The sequence below is a fragment of the Dasypus novemcinctus genome, chromosome 21, assembly GCF_030445035.2.
Source record: "Dasypus novemcinctus isolate mDasNov1 chromosome 21, mDasNov1.1.hap2, whole genome shotgun sequence".
Taxonomy (NCBI): domain Eukaryota; kingdom Metazoa; phylum Chordata; class Mammalia; order Cingulata; family Dasypodidae; genus Dasypus; species Dasypus novemcinctus.
This window is the reverse complement of record NC_080693.1, coordinates 86090298-86105590: the sequence shown is the minus strand read 5'-3', so window position 1 is coordinate 86105590 and position 15293 is coordinate 86090298. Positions and strand designations below refer to the sequence as shown.

The following is a 15293-nucleotide window of genomic DNA, read 5'->3' as shown; positions in this document are numbered from 1 at the left end:
CTTTGCTGAGGTTCTGTTTCCCACTTGTCTTAAGGGCACCCTGAATTGCCGTTGAATGTGGCTGGGATGGCAGCTTTGACTCTGCCGGATGCTGCCGGCCTCTGACCGCTGGCGTTGGCATCCGCCGACTGTGTTCTCGCTCACACTGGGGTTTGCCTGGCCTTGGTGTGACGACACTGGGAGATCCTAGCTCCTGTTTTCTCCCTTGCAGACAGCCACCTATGCAGGTGGAGCACGCAGGTGCGGGTGGGGTGGACGTCCGTCCCCGCTGGGCCCGACACCCCCCTGCAGAGCAGAGCCCTGGGCCCCCACAGGCATGTGCGTGCGGCGCCAGCTGGGCCCCGCTTACGCCAGCTGGGCCCCACTCATGCCGGCTCTCCCCACAGCGACAGGAGCGGGGAAGTGGAGCTCCACCGGCAGCAGTGCGAGGACCTGCAGTGGAGGCTGGAGAGGCAGCTCCAGGGCCTCGACGGGGAGCTCGCCCTGCAGAGACAGGTACGGCGCTCGCTGCGTGTTTTTCGCTGCTGCCGCTCTTGCCAGCCTCTCCCCACGTCTTGCCTAGAGTTGCGCCGGCCCTGGCGATGTGCTGCCCTCCCTGCCTGGTGACGCAGTGATGTGCCATTGGACTCTGCGGTGTGCCTCTGTGGGCAGCCCTGTTCTAGGTGCTGGGGTACAGCGGTTCTCAGAAAGGAAATGCCTCTGTGTCTGTGGGCCGGTTGTGCCAGGAAAAGAGGCGGGGACGCCTGCGCCACCCCTGGGTGCCCTTGGGTGCCGGGAGGGCCCGGGTGGGGCGGGGAGGCAGCGTGTGTGGCTGGACCTGCAGGGGGACGCCTCGCCTCGGCGCAGACTGGGAGGCCTGCTCTCGCCCCTATACCCACGGAGGCCCGCGTGCGCCCAGCACCAACCGTCGCAGAAGGGCTTGGTTCCAGGTGTGCGCTGCCCCTTTCGCTCACCTCCAGGAGCTCCTTTGCCCAAAAGCCCTTGGCTCGCTGGAAATTCCTTCAGAGACCTTTTTTTTGCAATTCTTGGGATGAAAGCAATGTCCATTGTGGGTGGTTTGATTTGTGGCGATGACCTGGCCTGAGATGTGCGCGGGGGGAAGGGTGACGGTACCTTTCCTGGCCACGAGAGGCGCTCTCGGGCTCCCGGTGACTTAGTTGGGACGGGATCCCCAGAGGGGCCCAGCACCGTGGGCAGCACGGCCGCCCACAGCCTAGGGCGGCCATCCAAGTGACAGCGGTCGGCTGAGCCTCGGCCGTGTCCTGGTGGCTGCCTGGCTGACCACGCTAATGCCTGCCACGCAGCCTCGGCGGCGACCGGGCGCACCCTCACGTCTCGGGGACCTGGTCTCAAGCCCGTCGTGTCACTGGCAGGAAGGAGCCAGGGTTCAGGCTCTTGCTCACAGCTGCCACCAGAAATGAGGGCTGTGGGTCTGGTGGGAGTCAGGCCGTGTGGCCCGGCCTTGGGGTGGCTGTGCACAGTGCTGCTGTGGCTGCACCGCCCCCTCCTGGGCTCAGGAGGCCTCCGTGTCTGTCGCTGGCTTGTCCGTGGGGTGCGACTTTTCTTTAAAACACCAAGTGTGCAGGGGCCTGGGCTGGAGAAAGGCCCTTTCTTTGTTATCAGTAACCATGGCTCAGAAGGCCTGGAGGGAACTCACATACGCACTCTTGGCAGGTACTTACTGATCGGGGGCCGCGGGCCAGGAATGCCTCCGAGGACCTCTGCTGGGGACCTGGTGGAGTCTGCGGCACAGTTCCTGGCCTGCGTGGGGGGCCGCTGTGCACCTTCTGGGGTGGAGGTGCCGGCACAGGGAGGTGGGAGGGGATGCGGTGAGAGGCCTGAGGTGCCCGGTGCCTGCTGTGCCTGGGGAACCACCGGGGGCCAGGGGCACGGGGACAAGGGCGCATGGGGGCCGGGGGTGCTTGTGGTGCTGAGGCCAGGGCAGGCAGGGCGCCTGGGAAGTGGACCCAGCTGCGGGTGAGCGGCCGAGGGGCCTTGGGCTGGGTGGTGGGCCACAGTGGTGAGGCCGCGGGCTCTGGCCTCGCCGGGAACAGGGAGCCCGCGGGGTGTGCTGACGGTCAGGGCATGAGAGAAGGGTGGGCGCGAGGGCCGCCCCATGCTCAGCATGTGTGCCCGGAGGCACTACTGGCCACTCACCGAGGCGGGCATGGGTGGGGCTCGGGCAGGCGAGGGTGGGGTCCGTGCCGGCATCTCCAGGGGCGCGCTGAGTCGGAGCTGGTCCTGCACACCTGCTCTGCGGGTCCGCTGGGCTGCTGGCATGTGGGGGGGCGGGGGCCGGGCCGTGGGTGTGTGTATGTGTGGGGAGGGCGCCAGGCCACGCGTCCGGAAGGGCCCAGGAGCCACCAGGAGCCACGCGGTATCGCTGCGCCGCCCTGAGCGCAGGGCCGAGCCTGGGCCTGAGTGCGGTTTCCACGCTTGACTTTGCCCTTGCACTTGGGGTCCTGGCCGTGGGGACGCCGCACGTCTGAGGGGTAGGTTCCGGGGCTGCAGTGTCCGCCCCGCGGCGCGGTGAGGGTCAGCACCTTTCCTCCCCAGATCCCTTACACGTCCAGGTGAATGCGTAGACTTGCTTTTGCCTTTCGAAGAACTGAAGAAGTGAAACGTGCTGCTTCAAGCTGTGCTTTTTGTGTGGTTTCTCTGAGGCCCCGAGTGCGCTGGCCGCGTCAGCCCCGAGTTTCTGCATGGACAGCCAGCAGGTGGGCGGCAGTTTCAAGTGTCCAGCTCAGCGACCCTCACAGACACGTTCCCCTGCACAGCAGTCGAGCGAGTTCTGCCCCGCCCTTCGTAGCCAGCACCCTCCTGGCCAGCCCCCGGCGACCGCCAGTCCACTTCCCGTCATGCTAGTGAAGCACCGCCTGCTCCTTTTCCTTTTGGTCTTCGCTCGGCCTAGAGCTTGGAGACCACCCGTGTTGTTGCGTCGTCAGTGCCCGTCCTGCTGTACGGGGCATGCGCTTGGTCACCCGGGCACCTGCTGCTGGGCACCTGGACATGTGTCTCCAGCTTGGGCCTTCGCGATTATGGCTGCTGCGTGGCGTTGTGCCTGCCCGTGAGGGTGCACGGGTAAACTGAGTGCTGTGGTTTCTGGGTGGCACCTGACCTTCCCATACCCCCCAGTAGGGCCTGCGCGTGCCAGCCCCTCCTAGACTTGCTGGCACTTGCTGTGACCAGTCTTGTGAGTTTGGTCATTCTAGTGGGTATGTGGTGGTAGTTCCTTGTGGCTTTAATTTGCTTTCCCTGACGGCCAGTGACACTGAGTTTCTCTTCATGTGTTTATCAACCATGCAAATATCTTCTTTTGCAAAGAGTCACCTTCTTGACTCTTAAAAAATTGCATTGGTTTTCTATTATTGATTTTTTATTTTTTTCAATTCTTTTATTTCTCTTCCCATCCCCTCCCCCCGCATTGTCTGCTCTCTGTGTCCATTTGCTGTGTGTTCTTCTGTGTTCACTTGCATTCTTGTCAGTGGCACTGGGAATCTGTCTCTTTTTTGTTGTTGTTGTGTCATCTTGCTGCGTCAGCTCTCCGTGTGTGTGGCGCCACTCCTGGGCAGGCTGCACTTTTTTTGTGCTGAGTGGCTCTCCTTACAGGGCACACTCCTTGCGCATGGGGCTCCCCTACACGGGGACACCCCTGTGTGGCACAGCACTCCTTGTGCACATCAGCACTGCGTGTGGGCCAGCTCATCACATAGGTCAGGAGGCCCTGGGTTTGAATCCTGGACCTCCCATGTGGTAGGTGGACGCTCTATCCATTGAGCCAAATCTGCTTCCCTCTAATATTGATTTTTTTTTTTAAGATTTATTTATTTATTTTTAATCCCCACCCCCCCTGGTTGTCTGTTCTCTGTGTCTTTTTGCTGCATCTTGTTTCTTTGTCTGCTTCTGTTGTCGTCAGCAGCACGGGAAGTGTGGGTGGCGCCATTCCTGGGCAGGCTGCACTTTCCTTCGCGCTGGGCAGCTCTCCTTACGGGGTGCACTCCTTGCGCGTGGGGCTCCCCTACGCCGGGGACACCCCTGCGTGGCACGGCACTCCTTGCACGCATCAGCACTGCGCATGGGCCAGCTCCACACGGGTCAAGGAGGCCCGGGGTTTGAACCGCGGACCTTCCATGTGGTAGACGGACACCCTAACCACTGGGCCAAGTCTGTTTCCCTAATATTGATTTTTAAGGCCTGTTAATAACAAGCTGAAGAGGTGCTGATGCCAAGTACCAGAAATCTGTTGATTTTTATAAAGGATATTTATTAAGGGTAGAGGCTTACAGTCACAAGGCCCTTAAAGAGTCCACCTTAAGGTTACTTCCTCACCAAACTCCATTGCCGTGTGTTGAAGCAAAATGGTGGGCAATGCCTGTGAGGGCTCAGCCTTCCTCACCCTCCTGAGGCTCCGTGGTCCCAGCTTCTTCTGATCTCAGCGTCAGCTGGCATTAGGCTCGTTCCTCTTCCCAGGGCTCATTTCTTTCTGGGCTCGGGTGCTCAGGGTTCTGGTCTCTTTAGCTGCAGGCTATCAGGCTGACGGCTCATCTCTCCCTGTGGCTGCAGGATCAAAGTCCTCTTCTGTGTGTGCTGGGCTCCCTCTTTTTTCTCAAGTACCTGCTTCTGTGTGTCTCCTTGATTGAGTGCCCATTTATACAGCCCATGGAGGGGTGGGGACTCAAACTGAGTCACCTCAGTGACAGGTCGAATCAAAGCCCAAAGGCATCTCAGCTGAATCCAATACAGTCAAAGGGTGTCATGCCCAGAGGGACAGACCAGTTTACAAACATAATCTCTGTTTTTGAAATTCATGAATAATCTCAAACTGCCATTGGGCTCCTTATATATTCCAGTAATAAGTCCTTTGTCAGGTGTATATATTAGAGTTCTCGTTTTGTGACCTGCCTTTTCATTTTCTTCAGAGTATCTTCAAATTGCAGATGGTCTAAATTTTTATGGCATCCCAATCATTTTTTTGTCACCTCATTTGATTATTTTTTAAAATAAAGTTTTATTAAAGTGTGTAATTCGTACGTGAACACACATAAACAATGTGCATAGGCTCGTTTTAAGTATGGCCATGCGAGTGAGAAGGGGCGGGGAGGCGTGTCAGCAGCCGGCAGCCCGGAGGAGTGGCCCGGGGCAGAGCCCTGGTGCCGTCAGAGCGCCTGGCCGCAGAGGCGCGTGCGGGCCTCGGGAGTCACCATGAGGTCGCCGAGGGCCGCGTGCTGACCGTGCCGAGCCCTGCACCTGCCGCCTGGCAGCCACGCCCAACAGCGCAGGCGATTCTGGCCCGCGGCCACCAGGCACTGCAGGGCGGGCAGTGACCAGGACTGCAGAGGGCGGTGCTCGTCACGTCGGCCCCCTCACGCCCCCTGGCGCGCCAGGCGGGCCCCCTTGCCCCCACCGGCCACGTGCCCTTCTCCCTTTCTCGCCCACAGAGGCCGAGCGGCTGCCTGTCCAGAGCAGGGGCCAGGGCCTGTCGCCACCGCACGCATCGCCTCCCGGTCTTCCTTCTCTCGGGCTGTGCCGGGGCTCGCTGTAGCTGCGTTGTCAGAGCCGTGCGTTGTACCCAGAATATGAGAAAGGGCCAGAGAACAAGAAGGATTTTTGGAAATTAGGAATATGTTTGAAGTAAATTCAGAAAATAGAAAAAATGGAGAACATTTAAGAGAAAGGGGAGGCGACGCCAAGGGCGCTCCCACCATCAGCTCCAGAACCACAGTGGACAGGAGCGAGGGGCTGGCGTGCTCGAGGGAGAGACGGGCACGCGGCGGCTCTCGGAGCCGAGGGGCAGGGACCCTGCCCGTGGCGTGGAGCGGCACGAGCGCTGCCGGGTCCACGCAGCCCGGGCCGTCTCGGGAGAAGAGGACAGGCTCGGCGGATGTCAGGGCCGGTCCTGGCCCCCACAGCCCCGGGGGTGGCAGGACAGCGCGGCGGCCCTCAGCGCGGCGGGGAGGCTTCAGAGCACAGCGAGCTGCGCGGCGGGCAGGGTCTCGGCAGCAGCCGCCAGCCCCCTTCCGCCTTCGGAGCCAGGTGGTGGCCGGAGGTTGGAGCTGGCAGGGGATCCCCTGTGCCAGCCTGGTTCCAAGAGCACAGCCAGAGAGTGGCCCGGCCCTGAGCTGAGGGGCCACTGGGGGACCCCTGCGGTCCCCCCTCAGAGGGCAGCTGAGGACCGAGAGCCCGGGTGCTGGCCGGGAGAGCTGCAGGGAAATCCAGGAGCACCACTGGGCGGCCGGGGCGAGCCTGGGGTGGAGCATGAAGACGGGGCCGGGGGGCACCCAGGGGATGCCCAGGGCCCATGGTGGGTGCCACCCTCCTTGAGCACTGGAACAGTGAGGGGGACGAGAGGGACGGCCAGACGCAGGCGAGCGCGAAGAAGGAAGTGGCAGGAAGGGTGGGAAGTGGAGGCGAGTGCTCCACTGGTGCGCTGAGTCGCGGTGAGGCGGACTGTGGATGAAGCAGGGCCTCAGCCTGTCCCACAGGGAACCAGGCAGTACTTGGGGCCGACTCCAGGAGGAGCGCCAGGAACAGTTACTGCTGCTCGAGACACGGTGGAACCGCTGGAACTCCCGGGAGGGCTCGGCTGGGAGGTCCCGGCCTCTTGCTCCTCGTGTAAGCCGTTGACCTCTCGAGCCCGGATGGCCATGCTGCAAGGAGCCAGCCTGGCAGGAGCGGGTAGGACCCCACGCCGCGGGCACGCCCTCCCACAGGCCTGCATCCAGAAGCCCCGAGAGCTCAGTCTGCGTGTCTGCCCCCACCCGCCTGTGGCACGTTTGGCCGATGGCTTCCTGCCACCCTGGGGCTGCTCGCGGCTTCTCTGGTCTCAGCTGGTCCACCATGGCCCCTGACCACAGACCCTCTGCTTCAGCATCTAGGCTGCTCAGGCAAGGGCTCAGGCAATGGGCTCAACCAGTGGGACTTTATGAGCGGTCAGCTTTGAGGCCATGAGAAAGCCCGAGCTGAGGCGTTGTCCAGGTGGTTGGTGACGGGGCCGGCTGCGGCCGCCTTGCTCTGGGCCCCTCCGTCCCATGGCAGAGCACGAGGCGGCCCCTCCCTCCTGGGTCCCGTCGGTCTCTGTCTGGATTTCAGTCCTTCGTGGAGGCCTCGCCAGAGGAGGTGCCCGCGCCTCAACCATGTGACCTCGTCACAACTCTTTCTACGGGCCCACACCCACGGGACGGGGTTGCGCTTAAGAACCCGCTCTTCTGGAGTGCCAAGCTCCACCCCCCTTTGTTGCAGGAGCTCCTGCTGGAGTTTGATTCTGCAGCGCAGAAGAGGGAGCACGAATTCCACCTGCAGGCTGACCACCTGAGCAGCCTGGTCCTGGCGCACGAGCTCAAGGTACCCGGGCCAGGCTGGGCGGGCTGGGCGGGCTGGGCCGGGGGCTTCCTTACCTATAGCAGGGCCTGTCTTTGGGGGCAGGACTGCTCCTGAGCTGTGAATCAGGCCCCTGGCTGAGGCCCTGCCCCTGGGGATTGTGGCAAGAGCGGCGAGACGTGTCTGCTGGGTGCCCAGTGCAGGGGGCCTTGGGCTTCGCAGGCAGCCGCCTGGTCAGAGGGAGCTGTGCCACGGTCCCCGGACGTTGGCGCAGGATTCTGAGGAGCTGCCCATGGGAATACCAGCCTCGCGTGCTCCTCCTTCATCTCCAACGCTGTAGCAGAGCAGACCTGTGAGGGACTCTGGTGGTCTCTCCCACATTTGGGGCTGGACGGCACCTGGCAGAGCTGGCTTGGGGCGAGGCCTGTGCCTCTCCTGGGATCAGCACTCCTGTGCAGCCCTGTGGCAGATGCGGGGGGCCACCCTTTGGAGCTGCTGCAAGGACCAGTGCTGACGGGGGACGGCGACGTGCAGCAGGGCTGGGCGCAGTTGGCAGGGTGGTGCTGAGGGGGAGGGCTGGCACCCGTGCCAGGGCCTGCCCCGTTACCCGAGCCGCTGTCTGCCACGAACTGCTCGCTTGCTGGGGGTAAGCCGCCCTCCCCCAGACTGCTCACCTCTCCCAGGGCGTCAGTCCAAGAGGTCAGACTTGGGTGGCCGGGGACCCAAGGACCCTGCTGACAGCTGGTGCATATTCTGAATGGAGCCCCTGTCAGACACCCCCCAGATCTCTCCCCTCCTGGGGATACTGGCTCGAGACCTGCCCCTGCCAGGCCCTGGGAGCCCCACAGGCTTGCTGTGGTGGTGTGTGGTCCCCACACCTGGAGCTGCCAACTCCTGGAGGGAGAGCTGGACCTTGCGAGACAAAAGTCCAGCAGCCTCTGGCCCTCGGGGGCTGGAGCTCGAATCCTATCCCCATCGAAGGTGTGTTTGGGTCCCAACCCCTGGTCCTGTGGGTGGGAGCCATTTGTGAGGTTAGCAGTTAAGGTGCATGGGCCTCAGTCCAGCATGGCGGGAGTCCTTAGACGCAGAGGACATTGGGCGCAGAAAGAGAAGCCACAGGGTGCAGCAGAGGCTGGACTGGACATCAAGAGAACCTGGAAGAGAAAGGAGAGACGCCGCTGTGGCGTGTTGGTTTAGCACCTGGGAAGCTACGTCATCTTACAAGACCACTTTTGGGGGAAGTGGACTTGGCTCAACAGATAGGGCACCTGCCTACCACATGGGAGGTCCGCGGTTCAAACCCCGGGCCTCCCTGACCCGTGTGGAGCTGGCCCATGTGCAATGCTGATGCGTGCAAGGAATGCCGTGCCATGCATGGGTATCCCCCGTGTAGGGGAGCCCCACACGCAAGGAGTGCGCCCAGTAAGAAGAGCCGCCCAGCACGAAAGAAAGTGCAGCCTGCCCAGGAATGGCGCCGCACACAAGGAGAGCTGACGCAGTAAGATGACGCAACAAAAAAGTGACACAGTTTCCCGGGCTGCATGACAAGAATACAAGCGGACACAGAAGAACACACAGCAAACGGACACAGAGAACAGACAAGTGGCGGGGGAGAGGGGGAAGGGGAGAGAAATAAATAAAAATAATAAAATCTTTTAAAAAAGAAGACCACTTTTGGGCACCACTGAGTATCTGGAGCACAGGGAGGTACGGGGCTGCCGCCGGCACTGCTGGCTCCTGTGAGAGGGAAGGCCGTGGGTCTGGGGTGCCCAGGGTGCAGGCCCTGCTTTTCCTGCCTGGAGGGATCCCCCATCCCCTGGGTGAGTGGGCCCCGCCCACCACGGCGTCTGTGTGGAAACAAGGACTGGCTGCAAACAGTGCTCACCAGGGCTGGGCTTTGCCACGTCGGCACCCCGACATTACAGTCAAGGACAGCGAGGCCAAGAGGTGGTTTAACAGCCAGTGCTGGCCCTGGATTCGAATCAGGCCACCTGCAGTACGCGCCGTTCCTGTAAACCCCGCTCTAGCCCTCTGACCTCTGGCCTGAGTTGAGTGTGACATCTGGACAAATTATTCTTGAGACTTAGATGATGGTTGAGCCATGAACGTCTAAAGGAGTGGGGTGAGGGGACCTCATTTTTTGAATGTAACATTAAAAAATAAAGACAAAATAAATAAATGAAAACCTCAGTATTTTAAGAGCTGGAGGCATTTGGCTGTTGCTGGCGGCAGCTCCCACAGGAACACGCTGCTTAGTCTCCAGGCTGCGCGAGCAAGCACCAAGCTATTGGTTTGGCTTACACAGTGGGAATTTATTAGCTCACGGTTTTGAGGGTAGGAAAGGCCAGATCGAGGCGTCAGCAAGGCCATGCTTTCCTCCAAGGACTGGCCTTCTGGGCCAGTGGCCGGTGGCCCTGGTCCTGGGCTCCTGTCGCGTGGCCAGGCACAGGGCGGCCTCGCCTGGCCTCATGCTGCCCCAGGGTCCCTGACCGTCGGCGTCCCACTGCCCGTGCCTGTCCCTGTGAGCCTCGTTCTCTTACGAATGCGCACACCCTACCTGCAGAGGCTCGCCCGAAGGGCCACTACCGTGGGGGCACCACAGGCCGGGTCACACCGCAGAGCGCGTTTCCTGGGCTACACACAGCTCCAAACCCCCCCACACAGCAAGGATTCTCCCCACGGGCCTTACCAAGGCCGCCTGCCACCTGGCCACCGTGACTGCATGGATATTTGCCAAAAGATTCTGACACAGTACAGGCTCAGACAGCTGGGTCAAACCCAGGGCACATCGAGTTCTAAGAACCAGCGTGTTACTTAGGAACTGTTAGGATGGCTGGGTGCGGGGCTTCACCTGTAACTTATGTGGCCTCGTGGGCACTTTATCTTGAGACTGGAGGGAGTGCAAGAGCAGCTACTGCTCTGATACTCTGACCTGGAGAAGTTAGACAACCTGCACGCTCCCCGTGCCCCTCCCGGGGCCGCACGCTCTGCTCTCGCGTTCACGGGCTTGGGGGACAGACCTGCCAGGCATGGCTGCAGATACCTGGAAGGGCCACAGACGCAGTGGGAGCCAGTCACGCTCTACCCTGCCGTCCCACTGGCTGGAGTTCTGCGGCATCAGGGAAAAGAGGCCCCACTGGGCGGGCTGGGCAGAAGGGGGAGTCTGCGGGATTTGTGCAGTTCTGACTTAAATGTCTAATTAGTGTTCAGGTTATGTGCTAAGACACAGAACGCAGTTCGATTGGTGTTTTCCGGCGATGGACGTGGGTGCGCTTGAGGCCCGCCGTGGGGTGAGACCCGACTTGAGCGGGGCGAGGGCTGCCAGCGGCCTTCTGGTCTCAGCCGTGTCTTTGCCATGCTGTGTGGGGACACACCATCCGCCCTCACTTCTGGGCTTCAGCGTCTCCCCCCTTGCTTCCCGATGATGTGGCAGTGCTGCCCTCACGCTGCGCGGGCTGCTCTCTTTAGTCTTCTGGTCTCCCCGAGGTTAAACTGCTGAATCAGGAGCTCGAGGCGCTCAAGGGAGCCGGCGGGAAAGCGGCGGAAGCGCTGCAGCGCGCGGAGACGGCGAACCTGGAGCTGGCACAGGAGGTTCAGCGCCGGGACCAGGAGCTGCAGAGCCTGGCCGCCGTGAGCGATGCTCGGTGCGGCACCGCGCCCCCACCGTCCCTGTGGGTCCCTTCGTCCTGGGCGTCTGCATGTTCTGGCTCGATTGGGCCCTCTCCCGGGCCCTTTGTCTGCTTCTCCCACTAATGCCGGATTCTTTTTAGGATAAAGGACCTGGAGGGCCAACTTCACTCTGTGCAGCTAACCAGGAAAAGAGAAGAGGAGGTGTTTAGGAGGAAGTGAGTATTTCCAGCCCCTGTCGATGGCCCCAGCATGGAGGTGGTGCTGCGTGTGCGGCCAGGCTCGTGGGCCACGCAGTAGCCGCTGACCGTGGCTTGCGCTCCAGCCTGCAGGCTTGTTGGTTTGGATCTGGTTCGATGCTCTGGTCAGAATTTTATCAGTGATGTGTAGGTTTTTAAGTATGTGTGTTTTGAAAATTTCCATCAATTAGTTTAGCAATTTTAGATCGCTGTAACAAATTTCACCTTGGTGATACAAGCAGCTTTATCTTCTAAGTTATTGTGGCAAAATAATCTTGTTCTTGTGGCTCTAAAATTCCCTGTGTTTTGCAGAGCCCTCCTCTGCTGTTGAAACGGCTGTTTCGGCAGCCCTGGGTACACAGTGGCCTTGCCCACCCGTGCACATGGAATGCCCAGAGTGGAGGCCAGGGGGTGATGGCCCCAGTGGCAGGCTGACCACAACCCTGCATTGGAGAAGCACCCCCACGCGGAGGGGTGACAGCCGGCGCCGCGAGGGGCGGCAGAGCAGCACGGTGACCTTGACAGGGCAGCCTGTGCAGCCGCTCTCAGCTGCCCTGCAGGGGCTGCTTCACAGAGCATGGATTCAGAGTGCTGCTCTGCACACTGGCCTGCTAAATCACACAGGGGGAAACGCAGCTCCACACCGAGCCCAGGTCCGGGGCTGTGTGTCTGCCTTGGCGGTCCTTGTCCCACGTTCCCTAGTCTCAGGCTTCGTGCTCCTGTCTGGTGTCCTCCTGGCTCAGCCCGAAGGGCTCTCCTCAGCATTTCTTATAGGGCAGGTCTGCTGAGGAGCTCTTTCACCTTCCCTTTACCTGTATGTGTCTTAATTTCTTCTTCATTTTTTTAATTTTTGGCACTGAGGGCTGGGAATTGAACCTGGGACCTCGTATGTGCGAAGTCAGTGCTGAACCACTGAGCCACATCACCTTCCCTGAGTTGGTTTTTTTGTTTGTTTTATTTTTTTAAGGGGCACTGAGAACTGAACTAGGCACCCCCCAGGTGGGAGTTGGACACTCAACTGCTTGAGCCACATCTGCTCCTCCTCATCCATTTAAAAAAAAAACGTTATTTATTTGTTTGTTTATTACCCCCTCCCCCCACTGGTTGCTTGCTGTCTGCTCTGTGTCCATTCACTGCGCGTTCTTCTGTGCCTTCTTGTCTCCCTTTTGTTGTGTCACCTTGCTGCACCAGCTCTCCGTGTAGACGGGAGCCCAATCGATTGAGCTGCAGCTGCCTCCCTCTTCTTCATTTTTGAAGGATAATTTTGCTGGATACAGAGATCTTGTTTGACAGTTCTTTTCTTTACTATGTAAACTATACCACCCCCACTGTCGTCTGGCCTGCCCGGTTTCTGATGAGCAGTCTGCTTATGTGCTTGTAGTGTGACAAGTTGCTTCTCGTGCTCCTGTCAACACCTGCTTGGTCTTTGGATTTTGGCAGTTTGCTCTAATGCGTCTTGGTTTAGCTCTCTCAGCATCCCTCCTGCTTGGAGTTCGTTGAACTTCCTGGATGTGGATAGTCACGTATTTCATCGATTGGAGACGTTATCGGCCATTACTTCTTCATAAACTTTTTCTGCTCCTTTTTCTCCATGTTGTGTGTTTCTGGGACTCCAGTGATGTATATGCTGGTACACTTGATGGTATCCATGTGTTCACTTTTCTTCTTTTTTCAATTTTTTATTCAAACTTTATTTCAAACTCAAAAAATAACAGAAAAAGGCAACTCAGGTTCAGTTCCCAGTGCCTCCTAAAGAAGACAAACTGCCACAACGAGCAGACACAATGAGCAGGGAGCAGATGTGGCTCGCGTAGTTGGGCACCTGCCTCCCACATGGAGGTGGGGGCTACCAGGTTTGTTCCTGCTACCTCCTTAAAGAAGCAGACAGCAAGCAGACACAAAGAACAGACACGATGCGCAGAGAGAACGAGCAGACAGTGAACAGATGAGGGGCCTTCTCGGGGCAGGAGAAAAAGGCGGCTCTATAGGTTATGGAAGCATTACCCCCAAAAAAGTTCACTCATCTCATGTAATTCCAACAAACTCAGTTTCTCTGGTGTTCAGAAAGACAAACAGATGAACACAGGTTCATTAGATGACATAGTCAAGGTCCAAGGTCTCCTTTTTAATGAAAAAACAGGAGAGAAAACAATGCTTAATATAGACATATCTCACAAAACCAAGCCCCATATTCTTTCTTTTTTTTTTTTTTAACCTTTAGCATTAATATAGTACCTTCTTCATTCTTTCCTTTTTTTTTTTTTAAGGGCATCCCAGGGATTGAACCTGGGACCTTGTGCGTGCAAAGCAGACACTTAACCACTGGCCTACACCGATTCTGCAGTATGGTACCTTCTTTATTTTTTTGCTACAAAAACATTATAGTATAGTTGTTAACTATAGTCTCTAAATTACCTCAGTTATATTTTTCCCATGTATCACTTCATTCTCAGCTCCTTACTACAGAACATACCTGTATTTATGTTATTAACCGTAATCCTTATCTACTACCCAAATCCCTGTTACACAGTCCCTGTACTGTCCTCCAGCCTCCCCAGACTCCCTGTGTCAGCCACGATCACATCCCTAAGTCAAGTGTTTGCTACAGTCCTTACACTGTGCTGCCGTCCGCTCCTCCATCACCACGTGTTTACAGCTGACCTTGTTAAACCTCCTCCATGCATCCGCATCTTCTCCCCCTTCTCATCCCACATTCCGTCTCCCACCAACCTCACTCCACAGTCCTGCTCCCTAGGTCCACTCGCCGTGTTTCGTTCCCATCAGTGCAGCCACATGAGGTTCGTCCTTTTGCGTCTGGCTTAGTCCACTCAACACAATGTCCCCCGGGTTCCTCCATGTTGGCCTGTGCTTCCCAAATGGTTTTCTTCTTACAGCTGAATAGTATTCCGTTGTATGTATATACCACGTCTTGTTTCACAACAATTTAGGTTGTTTCCATCTTTTATCAATTATGAATAGTGCCGCTATGAATATCTGTGTGCAAATACCTGTCTGTGTCCTTGCTTTCAGTTCTTCTGAATGTATTCCTAGCAGCAGGACTGCCAGAGCATATGGCAGTTTTGTACTTAGTTTCCTGAGGAACCGCCAAATCGTCTTCCCCAGAGGTTGCACCAATTTACACTCCACCAGCAGTGGAGGAGGTTCCTGTCACTCCACATCCTCACCAGCACTTGTAGTTTTCTGTTTTTTATTAATAATGACCGTTCCGTATGGTGTGAGATACTATCTCATTGTGGTATGTTGTTTTTTTTTTTTTAAGTTTTTTTTCCCCTCCCTCTCCCCCTACCCTGCTGTTTGGCTGTCTGTGTCCATTTGCTGTGTGATCTTCTGTGCCTGTTTCTTTCTTTTTTTTTTTTTTAAGATTTATTTATTTCTCTTCCCTCCCCCTCCCACCCCGTCGTCTGCTCTCTGTGTCCATTCACTGTGTGTTCTTCTGTGTCCGCTTGCATTCTCAGTGGCGCTGGGAATCTGTGTCTCTTTTTGTTGTGTCATCTTGCTTCATCAGCTCTCTGTGTGTGCAGTGCCATTCCTGGGCCGGCTGAACTTTTTTCGTGCTGGGCAGCTCTCCTTGCTCCCTGGTTTGTTGTGTCTCTCACTGTTTTCCCCCTTTGTCTCTTTTTTGTTGCGTCATCTTGTTGTGTCACCTTTTGGTGCAGGCCAGCTCACTGCAGCGCGGGCCAGCCCTCTGTGGCGCAGGCCAGCTCGCCTTCACTGGGAGGTCCTGCAAACCAAACCCAGGACCCCCCATATAGTAGGTGGGAACCCATTTGCTTGAGCTGTATCTGTTTCCCTGATCTCTTTATATAACAATGAAGATGAACCCCTTATCAGATATATGGTTTCTGAAGATTTTTTTCCCTTTAAGTAGGCTGCCCTTTTACTTTCTTGATGGTCTTTTTTTTTTTTTTCAAGATTTATTTTATTTCTCTCCCCTTCCACCCTCCACCCCCGTTGTCTACTCTCTTTGTCCTCTCTCTGTGTGTTCTGTGACTGCTTGCACCCTCGGTGGAACCAGGAAACTGCGTCTCTTTTTGTTGCGTCATCTTGCTGCGTCAGCTCTCTGTGTGTGCGGCGCCATTCCTGGGCAGG

General features: G+C 57.8%; 1 protein-coding gene across 5 annotated transcripts in view; it reads left to right on the top strand.

Moving 5' to 3' along the window:
* The window catches only part of CCDC57 (coiled-coil domain containing 57), a 146126-nt gene that overhangs the window by 14237 nt on the left and 116596 nt on the right, over positions 1 to 15293 (top strand). For 3 of the 5 annotated variants that reach the window (XM_058284943.2, XM_058284944.2, XM_058284945.2), the window contains 4 exons: positions 387 to 495; positions 7240 to 7341; positions 10804 to 10961; positions 11088 to 11162. In XM_058284943.2, coding sequence (XP_058140926.1) covers positions 387 to 495; positions 7240 to 7341; positions 10804 to 10961; positions 11088 to 11162 — 444 coding nt within the window. Of the gene's footprint in view, positions 1 to 386; positions 496 to 7239; positions 7342 to 10803; positions 10989 to 11087; positions 11163 to 15293 lie in introns of all 5 variants that reach the window. The other 2 variants (XM_058284942.2, XM_071210858.1) reach the window with 1 other exon arrangement.